We start from the raw sequence: 18,799 nt of genomic DNA, 5'->3' as shown, positions 1-18,799 counted from the left end.
GCTACTGCAAGCCAACATGATCTAAGGCGTAGCTACATGCATGTGTCCACAAACGTCCACAATCTAAACTTCAATAGTCGATGACATTTATGTGGCCCACATGATAGTATACCCAACCGTCCGGTAATCAGGATGGGCTGAAGGTATTGCAGTACCGAATGACCAACCGGTCATTCTCGAACCTCCTGCCAAGGCGTCCGTCCGATGCGGCCTTCTGTCTTCACCGCCGCCACGCTATGTCTGGGCCTCTTGAGCTGCATCTATTGTCCAATTGCTGCCTTTGAGACGCGTTGCTTCCCGCCCGAGTTTTTGTTCGGCACGGCAACCGCCGCGTTCCAAGTGGAGGGAGCCTGGAACGACTCCGGCCGTGAACCGAGCATCTGGGACGACTACTGCCGCTCTCAGGCGGGCCTGCAATGCGCCGACGTAGCCGACGACTTCTTCCACCGCTACACTGATGACGTGCAACGCATGAGCGACATGGGGCTGTCTTCTTTCCGTTTCTCCATCTCCTGGTCAAGAATCATGAATTGGGACGTCGAGATTAAGAAAATGGTGCCCAATCCACAAGGGATAGCATTCTACCATTCCCTACTTAATGATCTACATGCGAAAGGGATACAGGCTATTGCCACACTCTACCATTTCGATCTACCGTTGACGCTACAGACACAACTAGAGCCCAACGGATGGCTCAATCCCGACATTGTGACGCACTTTGAGGACTTTGCGACGCTGTCTTTTAACGAGTATGGACACAAAGTGAAGTACTGGGCCACGTTCAACGAGCCGTTAACGTTCATCAGCGGCGGCTACGGCTCGTGCGACGCCGCACCGGGTGGTATGCAGTCATCCGACTCCAACACGTACACCGTCGCTCATAACGTCTTGCGTTCGCACGCACGAGCGGTTGCACTGTTCCGTAAGTTGAAGCAAGCAGAAAATAACGTGGTAGATACCGGTGCTCGCATCAGTATCGTTCTTAATGCGGAGTACGGCTACCCCTTGGACGAGTTGAATGCTCTTGACGTGGCAGCCGCGGAGCGTAAGATGCAGTTCGATCTCGGTTGGTTTCTGATGCCTCTTGTGACAGGAGATTATCCTGAGATCATGCGCGAGCGTGTTGGAGAGCGACTGCCGAAATTTACTATCGAGGAAGCTACGCAAGTCAAGGGGTCGTACGATGTCCTGATGTTGAATCATTATTATTCGCGTGTGGTGACCGACTGCGACTCGGAGCGCTCGGAAATTTCCTGCGATGAACTCCCTCTGGGTTACGCTCGCGACAGGGGGGTTGACGACACTAGAGCTCCAAACGGGGCACGCGCAGCTCCTAGCCTGGAGTGCTCGTGGTTTTCAGGCTATCCTGATGGCTACTTGGCCACCATCAAGTGGCTACATGCCCAGGATCCGGCAGCAGAGATCCTGCTGACAGAGAACGGATGGTGTGGAGATGACCAATTGGACAACTGGACGCAGCTCTGGTATTTCCAAACATACGTGGAGCAAGTGTACAAAGCGGTTGTGGAGGAAAAGATCCCTGTCATTGGCTACACGGCGTGGTCGTTCTTGGACAACAATGAGTGGGGATCGTACAAACCTCGTTTCGGGCTGCATTATGTAAATTATACCAAGAATGCCTCGCCCAAGCTGGCTCGAATCCCTCGTCCAGCAGCAAAATGGTTCGCTCAGCTGTCGACCACCAAGTGCCTTGATGGTTGGAACCTCGAGACTGTGCAAATGAGTACGGATGAGAAGCAAGAGGCAACAGCAACTCGAGAGGAACTGCACTACCCTGAAGCTGGCGGGAATGGTGTCGGTGTCCCGTGGTCTCTGAGTGAAGTGATCCTTCTAGTTGTAGTGGGTCTAATTACCCTCGGTGCCATCACGTGTGAGGCGATGCGAGAACTGCGCCTTAGTAGCCAAGGCTCCCCTGATGAGCTGCAAGTTCTCATTACTGTCGAGGAATGAAAAGTATGCAACTAAAGTAAGATTTTTTTTCACGACCCGATCGGGGAGTACTGTTTTGACCCGCATGGGGGTTCGTGTTCTATTTGCTGTTAAGATTGTTCACCTCAATCTTGTGCTCAATGCCCTTGGGAATCTCAACGATAAAGTTGCACGGGCATTGCCGAAATAGTCATTTATATCGTGGCTTGGCCGTGACGGGGTTGATAGCGAAAACTGCGGCCTGGTTCAATTCTATGGAATACTAACTACATTCTTCTACTTTCACCTCTACCAATCTGAACCCGAGCTCTCGTACAGATCATTCGTACCAAACAGTTCTTGCGCGTCCACGACATCCTCCGAGAATGTCATGGGCTTCAGGTCATCCATACAGCTCGTGTCCACGTTCTTCAAAACACCATTTTCCTTCACGTAGGACGCTAGAATACGTACACCGCAGGTGGCACCGCCACTGTTCACCGGAGTCGTGAAGGTCGTGCAATGGCCTGCGTCGTCAAAGTTCACGAGCATGCGCTCGCCGCTCATCGCTTCATACTCCAGTTCTCCATACATACGACGTGTCTGCAGATCCATTCCACCTGTCATAAGCAGAGCTGTGACGCCGTCAGGGAGTTCTCCTGTCTTGTTCCAGTACTGATCACGATCGTACACTAGAGGCCGAGCGATTGGCAGGTGAATGAGCTCTTGACACGCATGTTCACGGCTTCCAGTGAACAGGCAGTAATACGGGAGTGACAAGTAGTTATCCGACGCCATCGTCGAGTTTTCGTACCAATTAACCAGCGTCGCCTTGTCAGGAGTGGGGGATTCCCACATTTCAGAAAATACGATCAGGTAGTAAAGCATATCCGAGTCAAAAAGCAGCGTCTCCGGCTCCGAGTCACCAAAACCACCATCGTCCTCCGAATAAGCAGCCCCTTCGGCAAAGTAACCAAGGGCATCAGCATCTTGGTCGGTACATCGGGACGCGCGGTATATCACAGCAGGAATCGCGATGCGCAAACGGTCAGACATGAGGTATTCTCCAAAGGTAGAACGGAGCAAATAGGAGGGTTTCTTGCCGTTCGTCGACAATGCATCAGCACAGGCGTTAATCTTTTTCTTACCATCAGCTACAGCAGCATCCAGCGTATCATAGAGTTCGTGGACGAAGGCCGAGAGATCCGATACGCCTGGGAATTTGCTCTTGCAAAAATCTTCAGCCAAACAAGCAGCAAGGAAGCGGTCCCCTACAACACCGACGTCGTGGTCCCAGTTGGAGAACGTCGAGCGCTTCTCCACTGTGTCTCCACTCTCTGATACAATTCCGTCAACAGAGAACCCTTTCACACTCGCTGGTGCGAAATGTACCAGTCTCTCGACCAGATACGTGCCGTAACTTAGTCCATACACGAATACGTCTTGATCGCTGAGTTCATAGTTGATAATCGCAGCCAAGTCCTTGGCAGCGCTAGTGACCGAGAATGCAGCCGTCTGGTTGTCAACCTGGAAGCGAATATCATCCATACACGCGGGCAGTTCATCCAGTCGAATGGCTGAGCCACCGGGACTGCCCAGAGCTCCAGCTTGTGCTGCTTGACACTCGAGTCTGGCACTGCGTCCGGTTCCGCGATGATCGAACGTATAGACACTGACCTGTCTGTCCAGCTCCAAGTACATTGTGTTCATTAGTCCCTCCACTCCAGTCGAAGATGCCCCAGGTCCTCCTTGCAGCACCCACAGCGCCTTCCCTTTCTGACCGTCGGGCGTACCTGTCGCTTTGACACGCTTAACGAACACGTTTATGGTGTTATCGCTCTCACACACTCCATCATAGCACATGGGTACACGGAATTCAGCACACTCGTACTGCGGGATGCCTGGTGTTGCATCTTCCGCTGATTTATGGTGCGTACTGTGGTGATGGTGTGTTCGCTGTCCCTGTTGCTTCCAGTCGCTGTGATGAGCGAATAAACGGTCGAACGACTGCTGCAGAAACGGCAGTGAGGATGCCGGGGTCTGCTGCACTTCAGCTGCAGCTCTACGTCGGGTATTCGAATCGCTGGCTGTCTCCATGTAATACTGATCTGGGTGACCTTTGTTCATGTCGTCGGCTTGCAGCGAGCTCTGCGAGCACGGATACCAGCCATTGAGCTGCACGGGAGGCTCAGCGGCCACAGCGATGATGCAGAACGCTGCGGACAGCAGAGACAGGAGAAGCTTCATTGAGGTGGGGCGGAATGGCAAATGCACACGATGAGCAAGTCGTTTCGACCAAAAGATCAGCTTGATTAGCGTATCGAGCGTTTCTGACAGGGTACAAAATAAAATAAGGTTTTTCAACAGGAAAATGTGTTGAATCAGGTGAATTTGCACCTATTTAAATATTCAGGAAAGCAGGTAAATTTGCGCACATATCAGAATTTGCGAGTGGTCCACCCATTTGGGTGGGTGAATGGTTTAATCAAAATCCACCCAGTTTGGGGTGAAATGGAGAGTTTGGGGACAAAGTATCCTGACCGATGGACGTGCCGTCGTGGCATCCGGCCAACCAGAGCTCGGATGCGGCGCGGCGGCAGGCGATGAGCGGCGAGGACTCGGCGTCCAAGCGCGTTACCTATGAAACTGTAGACACGTCCACGGAGGCGGAGAGAGAATTGGTGTCCACGGAGGACGAGAGCGTCGTGCTTGGCGGTGGTCGCGGACTGCTGGACCCGTCGGATCGTATGTACCTCGTGGATCAGACGCATCTGGAGCTGCAAGCCAGGAACAGGGAGAAAATGGAGCGGCAGGCTGGTGAGTGTGATGATTGCGCACTGTTGACGTTGCTAGTAGCAGACTGACCGTTGGCGGTCGTAGCGCTGCAGACCTTCCGCTCTAGCGCCCTCAAGATGCAGGCCCACAAGACGGAGATTGCCGTGACTACTTCTGGCAGTGGGAAAAAATCGCCGCTGCCGGTTGAGAAGAAATCAGTTGTGGTGATAAAGGCCAAGAAGCGGCAGGCAACGCCGAGTGGGAAGGAGACGACCAAAGTCAAGAAGAGTCGAACCACTTCAGAGAATCCCACCGCAGGTAAAGAGGTTCAAACAAAATCCGACAACCTCCAGACACCTAGTAGTAGTAGTAGTAGTAGTAGTAGTAAAAAGAGCAGTAGTGCATCAACGACGAAACCTTCGACGGACAACCCTGCGACGGCACTGCTGCTTCAGGACTATTCCAGCAGTAGCGACGAGGAGTAGCAACTTGCTATGATGGAGAAGGGATTCTCTGTGCAAGCAAAATTTAAGTAAACCAACTTATCAAAGCAATCTACAGCGAAATAGATCTCTACTCCCCCCACCCCCCACGTGTCTACCTGGTACCTAACCTATCAACGTCGACAGTGTACAGCTTACTCGTCGTCACTGTCGAAGGTAATCTTGGTGGCCTTCTTCGTGGCATCAATGTTCTTGGCGAAAGCACCGTACAGTTTGTGCTCTTTCTTCTTGACGTGCGTACCGAACTTGGTCAGGTCCTTTGGTACCTCCTGGTTACTCTCGCGCAGGAGATTCACAAGCTCACCAGCACGAGGCTTGTCGTTAGCGGTGAAGAACGTGTGGGCCGTACCCTTCTTACCACCACGACCCGTACGTCCAATACGGTGCACATAGTCCTCAATGGTCAGTGGGAACGAATAGTTCAGGACATACTCAACGCCAGGGATATCAAGACCACGAGCAGCCACATCCGTGGCAATCAGCAGCGGGACTTCACCAGACTTGAACTGCTCCACAGCCTCTGAACGCTGCTGCTGGCTGCGATCACCGTGAATGGCGATACAGTTCCAGCCACGCTGGTGCAGCATGCGCTCCACACGGTCAGCCTCCTTCTTGTACAGCACAAACAGAAGAATGCGGTTCTTGCGGCTCGAGTGATATTTCTGCAGCAGAGCATGTGCACGCGCGTCACGAGCACGGTCTTCAATGACCTCGACGATCTGCGTGACGTTGTGGCTGGCAGCGAGCTCATCCGAGCCGATCGTCACCTTCACAGGGTCGTTTAAGAACTCGTGTGCTAGTTTCTGGATCGACTGCGGCCATGTCGCGCTGAACATGGCAATCTGTCGCTCCGGGTGTGTGCTGCCGATAATGGCGCGGATGTCCTTCTCGAAACCCTCGTCCAGCATACGATCGGCTTCATCTAGCACCACAAAGGTGACCTTGGAGAGGTTGCACGAACGTTCCTCCACCAGGTCTTTGAGACGACCAGGAGTGGCCACCACCACGTGCACACCGTCACGCAGCGCCTTCTTCTGGGTATGTTTGGGCACACCACCATAGATGCAAATGCTCTTGAGTCCGCACTTCTTGCCAGCCTCGGAGATCACAGCTGAACTCTGCATCGCTAGCTCACGTGTCGGAGCCACAACGAGCATACGCGGACCCGGGTATTTGGGTGACACCTCAGGTTGGGCAGCGATGTGGATGAGCCCAGGGATGGAGAACGCCAGCGTCTTGCCGGATCCGGTCTCGGCAATGCCAATGATGTCGCGTCCCGAGGCCAGAATAGGCCAGCACTGACTCTGGATGGGTGTGGGCTTGTCGAAGCCTTTGGTGGTCTTCATGAACTTGGACTCGAACGTGACGTCGTCGAAGCTCAACACCGGACGGTAAAGGCAGTTGTTGCCGCTGAGGATCATTTGATTGGCCTCGTGGAAAGCTGCCACCTCCTCGTTGGTCATCTTAGCTGTGTCCTTGCCCTCCGTGTAGAAAGCCTTCTTAAAGCTGCCGTCCTTGGCTGGCGGCTGCTGGTACGGGCCGCTGGAGAAGTCCGTGCTGGGTGCAACGTTCTCCTCGTCGTTACCGTCGCTGTTTTTACGCTTCTTGCTTTTCTTCTTTTCCTTCTTATGCTTTTTGGGGCTGTCGGCGGGTGTCTCGGTCTCCTCACGAGCACGTTTGTGCTTCTTCTGCTTCTTCTCCTTCTTATTCGACCCCGCAGCAGGGTTTTCAGCGGCAGCGGCCTCAGCAGCCTTGCGTGCAGCTTTCTTAGCCTTCTTCTCGGCCTTGCGCTGGGCCTTGGCGTCGCTCATGTCCGTCATGGTGCCTGCGATGTCCGTTCGAGTCTGACGCAAGTCACACACCGCATCCAAGCACAGCCAGTGCTTTAAGCAGATGAGTACATTTCAATGAATGTCGCTTGAAGGTTGACTGACTGTGCCGTACCTCCCCTTTTTGAAAAAATTACTGACGCAAAATTCCCTCAAAGCGCGGCAAAACTATTGTGGACTCGGCCATGGACGCAGACGGTGACGACACCGAGTACGCGCTGCGTCCGCCCGTCGCACACCGACGCGATACCATCACGCGCCAGCTGCAGCGCGAAATTCTGGGCGAAATGGCCGCTGACAGAGTGCAGGAAGAGCCCTCGGATGCGTCACAAGAGCACGAGCAGAAGTCGGAGGAGGATGAGCCGCCGTCGACGCCATCGAAGCGGCGCACGCTGTCGCCTGGCAAAGCAATGCAGCTGCTACCAGACGTGGAGGCGCTGGACGCCGCCATATCCAGGCGAGATACAGTGAGTCCAGAGGCGCTGAAGGCAGTAATGAAAGCTGCTGGTGGATTGGAAAAGGTCGCTGCGCAGAAGAAAAGCAGCCCAGTCAAGACTAGGGACATTTTAGAAGCGTCAGAGCTGCTTCAGGTGGAGAAGGAGCTGCTTGGGAGCTCTCCGGATAGGAGGAGAGATACTGAGGAGATACTGGACTCGCCTGCCAGATCTACCAGGTCAAAGACCGCGTCGGCGAGTAAACGACCGAGGTCGGCGACGAAGAAGACGTCACCTGCGAAGACTGTGGTGGATCGCAGGAAGAGCATGTCGGTGGTTAACACTAGTGACAGCTTTACGGACACGATGTTCGCACCCAATTTACTGGAACAGGATGCAGGGAGGAGGCCCACGCTGGATCCGACTGAGGCCGCATTGGTGGTTGCAGCGCTGCGGAAAGAAGAGCGGAGTTTGAGCAGCTCAACGTTGGAGATGGATGTTGATTCGGACGATAACGCGCAGCAGTCGAAGCTGAGAGAGAGCAGCAAGACGTCTACTCCATCGAAGCAGAGCAGGCGGTCACTATCGCCAGCGAAGGATCTCACGAACAACAGGAAGGCTGCGACTCCATCCAAGGACTCGACGACCAGAAAATCACAGCCGAAGGAGTATAGGAAATCACCATCTCCACCAAAGGAGTCGCCGTCGAAAGAGGAAAAACAATTGAAGGACTTCGTCAATAGCAGAACCCCCACTCCGGTTGTAGAGTCCAAGAGCAGAGATTCTCCGTCACCGGCGAAGGAAACTACGACCAAGAAGTCCCCATCTCTAGCGAAGGAAACCAAGGGCAGGAAGTCACCAACTCCTACAAGGAGCAACTCTAAGCGAAGAACGACCGTCGATCCGAGCGACGTGTTCTCAACGTTGGTAAACAGTCCACTGCAACAGGATGACCGTCGTCAAACTATCGACGCCAACGGGTTATTGATACTTAATAGCGGATTTGACTCTCTATCAGCTGGTGGTATGAACTCAGCAGATAAGCGTGGAGAAGAAGCGTCAAGGAAGCGTGCGAGCGATTCAGACAAGCAAAAAGGAAGTCCTGAAAAGCGTGCTCGCACAAACAGTGACCAGAACGACGCAACTATGGAGAGTATGGACGTGGACTCACCTCAGTATTCAGAAACCGAATCAAGTACCTCGACCACGGAGCACAAAACAACTGGAAGTGACAATCAGAAATCTACTGATGAGCTACCACTCCCGAAACCTTCACTATTCTCCCCTCCTCCTCGCCTGAGGACTCCACTGAAAGGTATCTTGAGTGCGCGGAAGGAGCGTCGTAATGCAGAAACAACACCGACCAAGTCAGTCAATTTTGGCCCATCGCAAGGCGCCGAGTTCAATCACGGCTCGCCTTCTACGTCCATGACGCCCATGCCAGCCAAGGACGCTTCACGGCTTTTTCCGTTGGAGCGGGTATCGTCAGAGGAAGAACCAGACGACGCAGAGACGTCCTTGAACTCTTCCATTCTTGATGAGGCTGACTCACTTGATGAGGAAGAGCCGAAACAAATCAATGTGCGCAAGGTTACGCAGCTCAAGAAGCCGGGATTTGACCTGCTGCAGTCACGGAGAAGCAGTCTAATGGCACCGAAATCGACCGACAAAAGTCAACGACGACACAGCATGCGGGGCTTTAGTCCTCTTGATTCTCGTGCTGAAATTCGACGACGCAGGCGTCAGACCATCAACGTTACACGCCAAGCCTCGGAGACCACCACAACAACGTCATTTACTGCCGAAAAGCCGACTACCAGCTCTCAGTCTTCGTTCACGGCAAACAACAACTCGTTTTTACGTCCGACAGCCGTAGCTCAGCCAGTGTGTATGCCTTACGCAGACTCATCCGCATCTTCAGACGCTGGAGAGGACATGGAGATTACGGGGGATTATTCTATCGGACTAGGCCACAGTAACGCTGCGGGAAAGCAGTCGCAGTCATTTACTGGTCTACCGCGCGACGAAGACACTGCGGAGTTTAGTTTGGGGCATCTTCTCGCGGAATCTTCCGTCTACGAGCTGACCAAGTCAGCGCCTGACTCTGACCTACATGATCTGCCTGGATCTCTGGGTGACCTGGCTAACGAAGTTGCTGGTCAAAGTAATCACACGCAGCAATCGAACGACCAAGACGCTACAATGGAGGCGAATGATACGATGACTTCTTCACGAAACCAAAGTAACATGAGTCTTGTATCGGACGAAAGTGACGACGAATATGCTGCCAAACGGGCATCGCTCCAGGTGAATCTCAAATCGCAGTTTGACCGAGTCAGTGAGCCCAGTCAAAGTCCTCGACGACCACTGACGCCCGAGTCTCGTCCTGTTCAGTTGATTACTATGGAAGAGCTGTTGTCGTCCGTTGTACTGAACGAAGAGAGCACGTTAGTGGAAGCTGCTGGAGCCTTTTTTGGAGACGAAGCTGAGTCGTCTGACAGCCAAGTCTCGAAGGATGTAAAGCTGGCTTGTGCCCACGATACCTGCTCAGCGGTGATAGAACGTCATGTCCAAGACGTATCGTCGTGGTCTGCTGCTGTGACTGAAGAGCTGTCGACTTCGCTTCACGTCAAAGCTCCTGCAGTCTTCAGCCCGGAAAATCTTGATGACGCTGGTCGGGAGGCGATTCAAGCGCTGTATGCTACTGAGACTCTGGTCGCTCGAACCGGTTGGTGTCAGCTACAGACGCAGATGGAAAAGCAGCTCACCAGCAGTTTATCTATCGGTGCAAATGCGCTGTCAACTGATGTGAAATCCCTGAAGGACAGTGTGGCTGCTGATGCGTTGAAGCGCCAGGATGAGCTTGCAGCTATCAAAGTAATGATCGATCGTGAAGAACAAATGGCTCTTCTTCTGGATGCAATCGAGGAGCAACAAGGAGCGCATGACGAGTATGTGAAGGCCGTGAAGGGTCTGGAGAAGGAATGCTCGTCGCTATCGTTAGAGGAATCAGTGTTGCAGAGTCGCTTAAAGGTGCTTGAGGGACGAGCGGCGGAACTGGAGCCTGTGACTTCAGAAGCAGCAACACTCTTTGGACAGGAAGTACTAGCAACGGAGGAGATGCTGGCGATCCAGGAGAGCTTAAGTGTGTGGAAAATTCGGGAGGCTACAGCGTCGATTCTCCGGCTTAGCGCTCGCTTGGAGGACGTGTTGTTCGATGTCGAGATTTGCGTGGATGTCCATCTAGGGTCCCTTTCAGCGAGCGAGGCGTCAACTTCGATCAAAACCAATGAACTTCTCAAGAGGAGAACAGGCAACACGTACCTTCCCTATGAGGGCGATGTGGTGCTCGTGTTGCAGCGACTACTGCTGGATCCGCACTATTTATCTCGAATAGCGGATGAATCCGAGTTGGGAGATGGAATCGATGGCCGGATATGCTCAAAGTTGCAAGTGCTGGAGAATTTCATCAGTCGCTCGTTCCGGTTATTGAAGGAGCTGCGGGAATTGTCGACGCACTTTTCCATGCGGTACGACGAAGAGGATAGCACGCTCTGGGTCGATTTTCTCAATTTTCCTTCGGTGGCTTCGCGGATAGACGTCGAGGGTGCTCAGTTTTGTGTTGGCTTCTCGCTTCTTCCTGTTTTCCCCTACACGGACTACCAAACGACTGTGCAGGTGCCTTACGGACAGGTATGTTTCATGATGAGATCTCGCTACTTAGTTGTGATTCTAATGGTTAGTTGGTTCGCTCTGTAGATCTCGACTGATACTGTAGCGAAGGAGGTTGAGCTAGTATCCAGACAGGGGCCGAAGTATTTTACGCGAGTATGTCGAAGACTTCATGAGAGTTTTGTGCGGTAGTCAGCGACAGTCTTTTAGGATTACGTAGTATCGGCGTGGTTGTGTGCAAGCGGATAACCACGCCAAGTTATCTATTGGGGAGAGACGGAGGTGATACAACACGTGCTCGTTTGTTGCGGCTGGAGTTGTAAAGTATAATCAAAAATTGCCGAGTCTGTGGTGATGAGAGCGAGTTCTCTAGTCTGTGTACGGGCCCGTCGTCCAACACTTTAGTCGTCCCAATCATCGTCGCTATCGACCTCTACAGTTTGAGGTGCGCGTGGATTGGCTCCAGTATGGTGCGTGGAATGCAGAGACGGCTGAGCCGCAAGAGTCTACGCAGCAACAATGTACCAAGTTAGTTCGATGCCATAGATCGGAACTCGCAACAACATGGTGACTTACACTGAGCCGAGCGAACTGAGCAGCCTTCTGTCGCTCTTTCTCCTCTTCTTCCCTCTTGCGCGCCTGGAAATCCAACGTCTTGGGTCGCACAGGTGCCGAGTCTTTGGGCTTCTCGGACAGTGCCACCATACCTGAAGGTTACAAGCAAGAAAATGGGTCAGCAATGGATCATGTTGCCACTGTGCATCAATCGTACCATCCGGTCGAAGGGACTCGTAAACCGGAGCGCCAGTCTCGCCCATGAACCACTGTGCTGCAGTCACTGACGGCTCCTGCTTGGGTACCAAGCCAAAGACGTCGTCTTGGAAGAATTCTTTCAATTTCTCAGCTCGTGGAAGCGAGAACGACACGCGCTGCACAACATTCGGCGTTGCTACAAGCAACCTCGCCAGTTCAACGTCGCGGATATTGCAGGTGGTTTTCGGAAGAAGAGCAACACCACCGATAGTGTCGGTACCGGCTATCATGAACGGCAGGTTTGCTTGCACCGTAGCAGCCACTGGATCAACTTCGTAACTCCAGATGTGTCGACTGCCCGTGCCGATGAGGAAGAGCAGATGCGAACTGGCATCGTACAGCGGGATCGGAGTCGTGGTGCTCGCCGCACTAGCTGCCGGCTCGACCATCACGGGAACATCCAGAGGCTCCAGCAAGTTACGCGAGTCCCAAAAGCTCACCTGCGTCTCGTTGCGTGTGTTCACACCTACTGTTAGTAGCCGTGAGGAGTCTGCCCACGTGACAAACTGCGGCTTGTTGCTTTCGTATCCGCAGCCCATCGCAACCAACGCTTGCTCAGACTGACGAGGATCAAACACTCGCACGATCTTGGCGCGGCTAGCAGTGGCTAACAGAGCACCGTCGGGACTGAATGCCATGTTCCACGTGATATCGTCCAGCTTCCCGTCCAGACGCAACTTCTCCTGGCCTGCTTCAATGTCCCAGAAACGCAGCGAGAGATCGTGACTTGAAGAGCAGAGCACATCGGCCGCTGTCGGGTTGAACTGAAGAGATCGAAGACCCTTGGTGTGCCCTGACAACGTCTGCGTGAGTTCACCTGCACCGTTAGATGTGTCTGACTTGAGAGACCAAAGTTGGATAGTAGAATCTGCAGATCCAGTCGCGAGCACGTGATCGTTGAACGGGTTGAACGCGAGTGCCGACACTTCGGCTTTCTGTCCGTTGATCACGGGTGCAGCCCGGTGCTGTGCCTTCCCTGTCGCACCAAGCTTCTCCACCAGTACAGGCCCACCGGCACCTGCAATGGGCGCCGCCCAGAACGTTGCGTTGGCAGCAATCACAGGAGAGGCTTGAGTCGAGAACACGACGCGCTTGTCACCGAAGTGGAAGACATCGTTGCGTGGAGCTTCTTTACCTTGCAAATACTTGAGCTTGTGTCCGTATTTGGCGCCCAAGCGCTGCGCTTTGTCCGAAAGCTCCACCACATCGGTAATGCTCGTTGGTCCTGCTGGTGACGACACATCCGATACTGTAGCTGCTGGCACTGGTGCTGGAATCTCTTCAGGTGTTTCGGTGGATTTCGACGAAGGCGCCGGGGGTGCAGTGGATGCCGTTGTGTCGGTAGAGTTCCACTGCGCTGGCGGAGGAGGAGCACTTTGAGCCGTGGGCTCTGGTTCGTTCCACTTCCTTGTACTCGACGCCCATCCCGTCTTGACATCGGACGCAGTTTTCGACGGAGCATTCGACGACGCCGTGGACGACAGTGACTGCCCCCAACCAGAAGTTTGCCACCCGTTGGTCGTCGCCCCAGCACTTGAAGCTGGTGTACCCCAACCGGACGGTGCAGAAGTTCTGCCAAACACACTACCGCTCATATCCTCGGCAACCTTAGCTGTAGGCTGCACTGCCTGCAACTTGGGCTCAGCGTTGCGTCCCTGTTGCCACTCCGACGATGTCATTGCAGCTGCATTCGCCAATGTATCCGGATACAAGTCGCTCTGGAACGTGTGTGTTGCCTCCTTGCGAGGCACTCGATAGCTCACAACTTCGCAGCTTCCAGCAACGCTGCTACCACTCGCGCTGAGGTTCAAAACACGCGCAATTTCACAGTCGTTCGTATCACACGTCGCTTTCGACAATAGCGTTGCCGCAAGCGTCATACTGCCCAGTACGCTATGGTCCAGTGCGTGCACATAAGGCGCACGCGCCAAGTCCACTTCGAACAGTCGAGAACTGCGGTCTCCCTTGCCCAGTACATACAACAAGTCCAAATCTGCGTCATATAATGGGAACAACTGGCCCACGCTACCGGCATCCAGACGCTCTCGATGCACGCACTTGGCCAATTGTCGTGGGTCCCACAGCTTTAGTTCTCGCTCTTGCATACGGTCACTCCCACACGTCACAAAGTGCTGCGTACGTCCACACCAGACCACACTCAGGTGTCTCTTTCCAGTATGTGCAGCTTCAATAACCGGTGCTGAGAGCTGTTCCACCCTCGGGTCCAAGACCCTCACCGCTTGATCCTGTGTAGCCACCACCATGGCACTACCGTCCCAGTTCCACGCTGCCGAACTCATCACTGCACTTCCCTCCACTGCTACTTCAAAGCTTAACTTCTCGGCCTCTAAGTCATAGATTTTCAGTGATCCAGGTCTCGAGTACGTGGCGACTACCGAGTCCGCGGACGGATGTGGCACGATCCCCGCTACGATCCCTTGAGTCTCTTGGAATGACGCCAAGGGCGTCACCAGATCGTCCGTCATGGGTTCACTACCCGGTAGTTTCCAGAGTTTCACCGCTGCATTGGCGTCCCCCGCGGACAGCAGTAGGTCTTCGTGGAACGGCGAGAAGCTCAGCGCCGTAATGCGTCCCGTAGGGTGAGCACGAACTAGTGGAGGCGTATTAGGAGCCTCCTTTCCAGTCTGAGCTAGCGGCTTTACTTGGACCGCTCCTCCATTGTCCATCTGATGAGCGAAGGCGAAGCTGGAGGATGTGGCGGCCAACACGGTGCCGTCCGGGGACACCTGCAGCTGGTCATAGGTCGACAGGCGCTTGCATTCCACATTACGAAACTTGCTGCATCCACACAGACAGTTAGAATACAGCTATACAGCGTTAGAGAGGTAATATGGACGTTGTAGAGCGGTACCTTGCACGGAACGCGAAGCGAGGCGCCATGGTCAAAGGAGGGGGTCAGCTTCAAGTGATTATGGTCGGTGACATCCGGTTTGCGTGCTGTACATGAACTTTATGTTCACAATGTTTTGAACACGTATTTACGTAGCGGAACATAAATATTTATCAGCGCTTCATAGCCGTACGTCACTCTAACCCTTGACGACCAGATCAAGATGCTGCGTCGAGTGTGCCGGCGTGCGGCGTCCTCGCAGGCGCGAGCGCGCTCCTTCTCGCCTCGTACCGCAAATCGTATGCCCAATTTGCGGCTCGAAGACAAGCGGATCAACGTTTTATTGTCCAATAAGACGACCTCGGACAGCTTCGTATTCGCCTGTCGGGCGCTGCGCTGCAAGGACGAAACAACGCTCTTGGCGGCTACAGACCCGTCGGCGTGGAACGTGGCGTTGCAGCGTCGGCTCGAAAAGCGGGACGAACGGGGCGCCGCCGAGCTGCTGGGGCTCGTAGCCAATTTCGCACGGGAAAACGCTAGCGAACCCGTATGGACGGATCTGTTATTTACGGTATTACGGCAACGTTCGTCGCGTGGGTTCCGTAAAGAAGAGATCTACCAGCTTTTGGGTCAGTTGAAGAAAAGATATGGACCAGAGTTTGTGGCGCGTGTATTGGTTGGAGTGATCAATGGATGCGCCAACATTAAGATGACCACGGCGGGTCACGAATTGCTGCTGTATCATCAGAAACTATGGCCTGAAATTCGAGAAAATGAATTGGGTTTGAGTTCCCTGGAGCCACTGATGCCACCGTCCGTTGTGGGGCATTTGATGACCAAGATGGTGCAGAAGAAAGAGTACAAACAGGGGCTGAGTCTTGCGGCGGAATATTTCACGCACCCAGAGTTCGATGCAGCCAGAGATTTCCAGCAACAAGGATTTCTGGCGTTATTTGAAGCGAGTGTGAAGGCAAAAGTGACTCCCAGAAAAATCGTACGCACGTTTTTAGACTACGTGGATGGAAGTGTGCGTACATATGGCAACAATTTGGACAGGATTAAGCGATTGCAGTTGGAACAAGGCTTTGGCGCCGCAATACAGTGTTGCGTGACGCTGGAGGAGTTTTCACTGGCGTTGCACTGCTATTCAACGATGGAGAGCACGCGCGAGAGGATAATTGGTCGTGACGACTTGAGGACGGATAGTGTGGCTGATAACGCCGAAGAGAAGACTAAAGTTGTTGATAAGGTGATCCCTGTAGATGAGAACATGTACGTCAACGTGATGAAGGCGTGTATGGCTCTCCAGGACTTCTCCATGTTGAAGGATGCATTCCGCGGGATGGCAGCTCGAGGTGTAGGTCGCAGTGGTGGTTTTGGATCAGCGATTCGTTATTGTCATGAGCACCTGGATGCGACCTTCCTGGAAGAAGTACTGGAAGAGGTATCCACGACGGAACAGGAGCTTGGAGGCGCCTGGATGCTGGAGGTGGAGAACTACAACGATGCACTCGGTTGCTTGGCCGCTACGGGTAAATCTGAGCAAGCTAAGGAGCTCTTCTCGCAGATGCTGAACAACCCGTTCATTGTACCGGACCACATCACGATGCTGGAGATGGTAGAGAACCATCGCGACGCCTCGATTGAGGAGGTGTTCAGTCTAATGGATGTGTTCCTGGAGTGGAAATTGGCTCCGAATCTGCAGGTTTTCACGTCGCTATTGTCTATCTGCATGCGCCGACGTCTCGTAGGCGACGCTGTCGCTCTGATTGATGCGATGGAGATGCATGGGGTTGTCCTGGATGTCAAGGCGTTTACGACAATTGCGTTCATCCAAGCGTCTCATGGCGATTTGAAAGCTGTTGTGGGCGTCCTCCGAGACATGGCTACTATGGATGTCGCTGCAGACAAGGTCTTCTTTGACTACGTTATCAACGCGCTTTATGGTTCATGTGGCATCGATACGTGCTTCGCCCTATTCCGCGAGTTAAGTCAAGAAAACTTGGCTATCCCGGAAGGCTTGTACGTCTCGCTGATCGACTTGGGCACCCAGATCGGATTAATTGAACGCACACTGCACATCGCGTACAACATGGAATGCGAGGGATTCCAGCTCTCGTCGGAGCAGTTGCGCGAATTGATGGTGCGATGTCAGTCAGAAACTGAAATTTCAGAGTTTGTGCGTACATTTTCTCTACTTCATCAAGGCTTGCAGCCAGAGACGCCGCGGTTTGAGGTGGAAATGTACGAAGATTTGATCTCGATTTTGACCAAATTCAACCGCAGGAACGAAGTCTCGAAAGTGCAGAAATTGGCAAGAACTGCAGGACACGACGACTTGATCGTCTAGATATTGAACGGAGGACTATTTACCGATAGAAATTGTGGTTTGATTCTTATGCTTAGTACGTTTTTGCACGTTGGTTGTACGAATTTAGTATCCGATGCCCTTGTACTGATCGAGTTGTTTCAGTACAGATTGGTAAACTTTTTCATTGGCATCTACTGACCACGTGAAGTCCAAGTGGCTGAAGTTGCTGATCTCCTCGTCGTGGATAATTGTGGTGTTTGGTAACGCAGTTCGGAGTTGGTTAGTGTCAGTCGCAGTGGCTAAGATATCGTTCTTACCACTGAAGAAACCCGTTCGAGGGTACATCATTCTGCTGACAGGAAAAGCTGGCGGATCGAAGCTGCCGTACTTGACCTTGTTCTCACAGATGTGTTTAGAACACAGTTTGATCCCAAGAATACGAAGACAGCCACAGCCGTAGTTGTATGCTGCAAAAGTGCCTTTGCGGATACTTTGTGCGAAGTGGCCCATGTTCTTGACGGAAGTTCCTGCAGGCATCTCGGAGAGGTATACACTCACTCGAGACGAGTTCCAGTTTTCGGACACGCCAGATATGAGCGCCAGAGCAGTCTGACAAAGTTCGGGGTTCGCTGTGCATGTTGCAGCTTCAATAACTTCTTGCAGTACTTGGTTCTGTGCCAGGAATTCGACCTGACCGAAGACCTCGAAGATCTTGTCCAAGTACACTTTGGCCAAGAATTTGAGAGCATCGGCCTTGGTGTTTCCCAACCAAGCCACGGGTGCTAGAGCAGCAAAGTACGACACTGTCTGGGCAAGCGTCTGGTCTTCGGAGAAGGCAACAAAAGCTTGTGTTGTGCCCTCTGAGTGGCCTACATAAGCTACTGTCTTCTGTCCTGATGTCTCTCGGGCGTAATTGAGCATAGCTGGCAAGTCGAAGCGGCCCATATCTTCCCAACTAAAGTCCCAGAACGCGTCATCTGCGGTGGTGTACTTGACGTGACCGGTGGAGTACGTATTGCCGCGGTTGTTACCAAGCCAGACATCGTAACCAGCATCAGCGAGTACGAAGGCAAGACTCTGGTTACGGAAGTTGCAGACCCACGAAAAGCTACTGTCGAGCAGTCCATGTTGAATCAAGACGGCAGGTTTGCCCTTGGCAGCGTCTTCTCCTGCTTGACTCTCCCCGTACGACTTGGGAATGCGGTGCATGGTGAGAATATACCCGTCAGCTGTAGTGACGTTGTGAGTCTCCGTCACGTACCCACGCGCTTCGATAAGCGCTACGGTGGACTTGCCGACATCCGGATCCAGCTCAATTTCCTGGACTTGATCTAGAGAGTGAACAACGGAAGTTGTTGCGAGCAGGATCGTGCCAATGAGAAGGGCGAGTGGTGTACGCAAGGAGGAACCTAGCGTCATGATGGTAGTTGTAGCTGCTTGTCTGCGAGTGCTGAAATGGAGGAAAGTGAACGGTCTCAAAAGCGTCTACAACCTTGTCGTTGTATTACCGCCGAGGCAGATGTTTGATCAGCGACCATGATCTGCAAGCGTGGTCATTGCTGTTGACGCGTTGTTTGTGAAGGATATCCTGCTCCACCGGAGCCTCTGTGTTCCAAACATGCGTTTGCAGTCAAGGTCATGTGTGGAGTGGAGCGCAATGAAATGGAGAACTGGAATGGGGA

The 18,799-nt window shown here is 53.2% G+C and overlaps 8 protein-coding genes across 10 annotated transcripts; 4 read left to right on the top strand and 4 right to left on the bottom strand.

Annotated features, from left to right (window-relative positions):
- Window positions 1–77: 77 nt before the first annotated feature.
- Window positions 78–2,087, top strand: PPTG_12051 (hypothetical protein). The gene has a single exon (XM_008908248.1). The coding sequence runs from the start codon at window positions 205–207 to the stop codon at window positions 1,969–1,971; it is 1,767 nt and encodes a 588-aa protein (XP_008906496.1). The 5' UTR covers window positions 78–204; the 3' UTR covers window positions 1,972–2,087.
- Window positions 1,979–4,265, bottom strand: PPTG_12050 (hypothetical protein). The gene has a single exon (XM_008908247.1). The coding sequence runs from the start codon at window positions 4,174–4,176 to the stop codon at window positions 2,239–2,241; it is 1,938 nt and encodes a 645-aa protein (XP_008906495.1). The 5' UTR covers window positions 4,177–4,265; the 3' UTR covers window positions 1,979–2,238.
- Window positions 4,266–4,472: 207 nt separating this feature from the next.
- On the top strand, window positions 4,473–5,189 carry PPTG_23075 (hypothetical protein; the record flags this gene model as incomplete). The annotated part of the gene is made up of 2 exons (XM_008908246.1): window positions 4,473–4,746; window positions 4,810–5,189. The coding sequence occupies 2 exons, from the start codon at window positions 4,473–4,475 to the stop codon at window positions 5,187–5,189; spliced, it is 654 nt and encodes a 217-aa protein (XP_008906494.1).
- Window positions 5,190–5,207: 18 nt separating this feature from the next.
- Window positions 5,208–7,153, bottom strand: PPTG_12047 (hypothetical protein). The gene has a single exon (XM_008908245.1). It carries the CDS (start codon window positions 7,025–7,027, stop codon window positions 5,342–5,344), a length of 1,686 nt encoding a protein of 561 aa, XP_008906493.1. The 5' UTR covers window positions 7,028–7,153; the 3' UTR covers window positions 5,208–5,341.
- A 25-nt stretch (window positions 7,154–7,178) lies between these two features.
- Window positions 7,179–11,688, top strand: PPTG_12046. Of its 2 annotated transcripts, none has more exons than XM_008908243.1 (2): window positions 7,179–11,163; window positions 11,230–11,688. In XM_008908243.1, exons 1-2 carry the CDS (start codon window positions 7,222–7,224, stop codon window positions 11,332–11,334), a joined length of 4,047 nt encoding a protein of 1,348 aa, XP_008906491.1. In that variant the 5' UTR covers window positions 7,179–7,221; the 3' UTR covers window positions 11,335–11,688. The 2 variants fall into 2 exon arrangements, with proteins under 2 accessions (XP_008906491.1, XP_008906492.1); XM_008908244.1 differs by having other exon boundaries at window positions 11,214–11,688.
- Window positions 11,245–14,897, bottom strand: PPTG_12045. Of its 2 annotated transcripts, XM_008908242.1 has the most exons (4): window positions 14,828–14,897; window positions 11,915–14,754; window positions 11,719–11,849; window positions 11,245–11,648 (listed from the first exon to the last, which is right to left on the bottom strand). In XM_008908242.1, the coding sequence occupies exons 1-4, from the start codon at window positions 14,854–14,856 to the stop codon at window positions 11,544–11,546; spliced, it is 3,105 nt and encodes a 1,034-aa protein (XP_008906490.1). In that variant the 5' UTR covers window positions 14,857–14,897; the 3' UTR covers window positions 11,245–11,543. The 2 variants fall into 2 exon arrangements, with proteins under 2 accessions (XP_008906490.1, XP_008906489.1); XM_008908241.1 differs by having other exon boundaries at window positions 11,719–14,754.
- Window positions 14,898–14,985: 88 nt separating this feature from the next.
- On the top strand, window positions 14,986–17,257 carry PPTG_12044 (hypothetical protein). The gene has a single exon (XM_008908240.1). The coding sequence runs from the start codon at window positions 15,030–15,032 to the stop codon at window positions 17,154–17,156; it is 2,127 nt and encodes a 708-aa protein (XP_008906488.1). The 5' UTR covers window positions 14,986–15,029; the 3' UTR covers window positions 17,157–17,257.
- PPTG_12043 (hypothetical protein) lies at window positions 17,181–18,536 on the bottom strand (the record flags this gene model as incomplete). Its single annotated transcript, XM_008908239.1, has 1 exon — window positions 17,181–18,536. The coding sequence occupies one exon, from the start codon at window positions 18,534–18,536 to the stop codon at window positions 17,241–17,243; it is 1,296 nt and encodes a 431-aa protein (XP_008906487.1). The 3' UTR covers window positions 17,181–17,240.
- Between the last annotated feature and the right edge of the window lie 263 nt (window positions 18,537–18,799).

This window comes from Phytophthora parasitica, assembly GCF_000247585.1.
Source record: "Phytophthora parasitica INRA-310 unplaced genomic scaffold supercont2.29, whole genome shotgun sequence".
Taxonomy (NCBI): domain Eukaryota; phylum Oomycota; class Peronosporomycetes; order Peronosporales; family Peronosporaceae; genus Phytophthora; species Phytophthora nicotianae.
The sequence above is the reverse complement of the archived record's forward strand: the minus strand, read 5'-3'. Positions and strand labels throughout refer to the sequence as shown.

Coding starts and splice junctions, on each gene's coding strand:
- PPTG_12047 (XM_008908245.1), bottom strand. CDS start 7,027: ATGACGGACATGAGCGACGCCAAGGCCCAGCGCAAGGCCGAGAAGAAG.
- PPTG_12046 (XM_008908243.1), top strand. CDS start 7,222: ATGGACGCAGACGGTGACGACACCGAGTACGCGCTGCGTCCGCCCGTC. Junction 11,164..11,229: donor TGCAGGTGCCTTACGGACAG/GTATGTTTCATG, acceptor TTCGCTCTGTAG/ATCTCGACTGATACTGTAGC.
- PPTG_12051 (XM_008908248.1), top strand. CDS start 205: ATGCGGCCTTCTGTCTTCACCGCCGCCACGCTATGTCTGGGCCTCTTG.
- PPTG_12050 (XM_008908247.1), bottom strand. CDS start 4,176: ATGAAGCTTCTCCTGTCTCTGCTGTCCGCAGCGTTCTGCATCATCGCT.
- PPTG_12045 (XM_008908241.1), bottom strand. CDS start 14,856: ATGGCGCCTCGCTTCGCGTTCCGTGCAAG. Junction 14,755..14,827: donor CGCTTCGCGTTCCGTGCAAG/GTACCGCTCTAC, acceptor GTGTGGATGCAG/CAAGTTTCGTAATGTGGAAT. Junction 11,649..11,718: donor CTCAGTTCGCTCGGCTCAGT/GTAAGTCACCAT, acceptor GTTGCTGCGTAG/ACTCTTGCGGCTCAGCCGTC.
- PPTG_12044 (XM_008908240.1), top strand. CDS start 15,030: ATGCTGCGTCGAGTGTGCCGGCGTGCGGCGTCCTCGCAGGCGCGAGCG.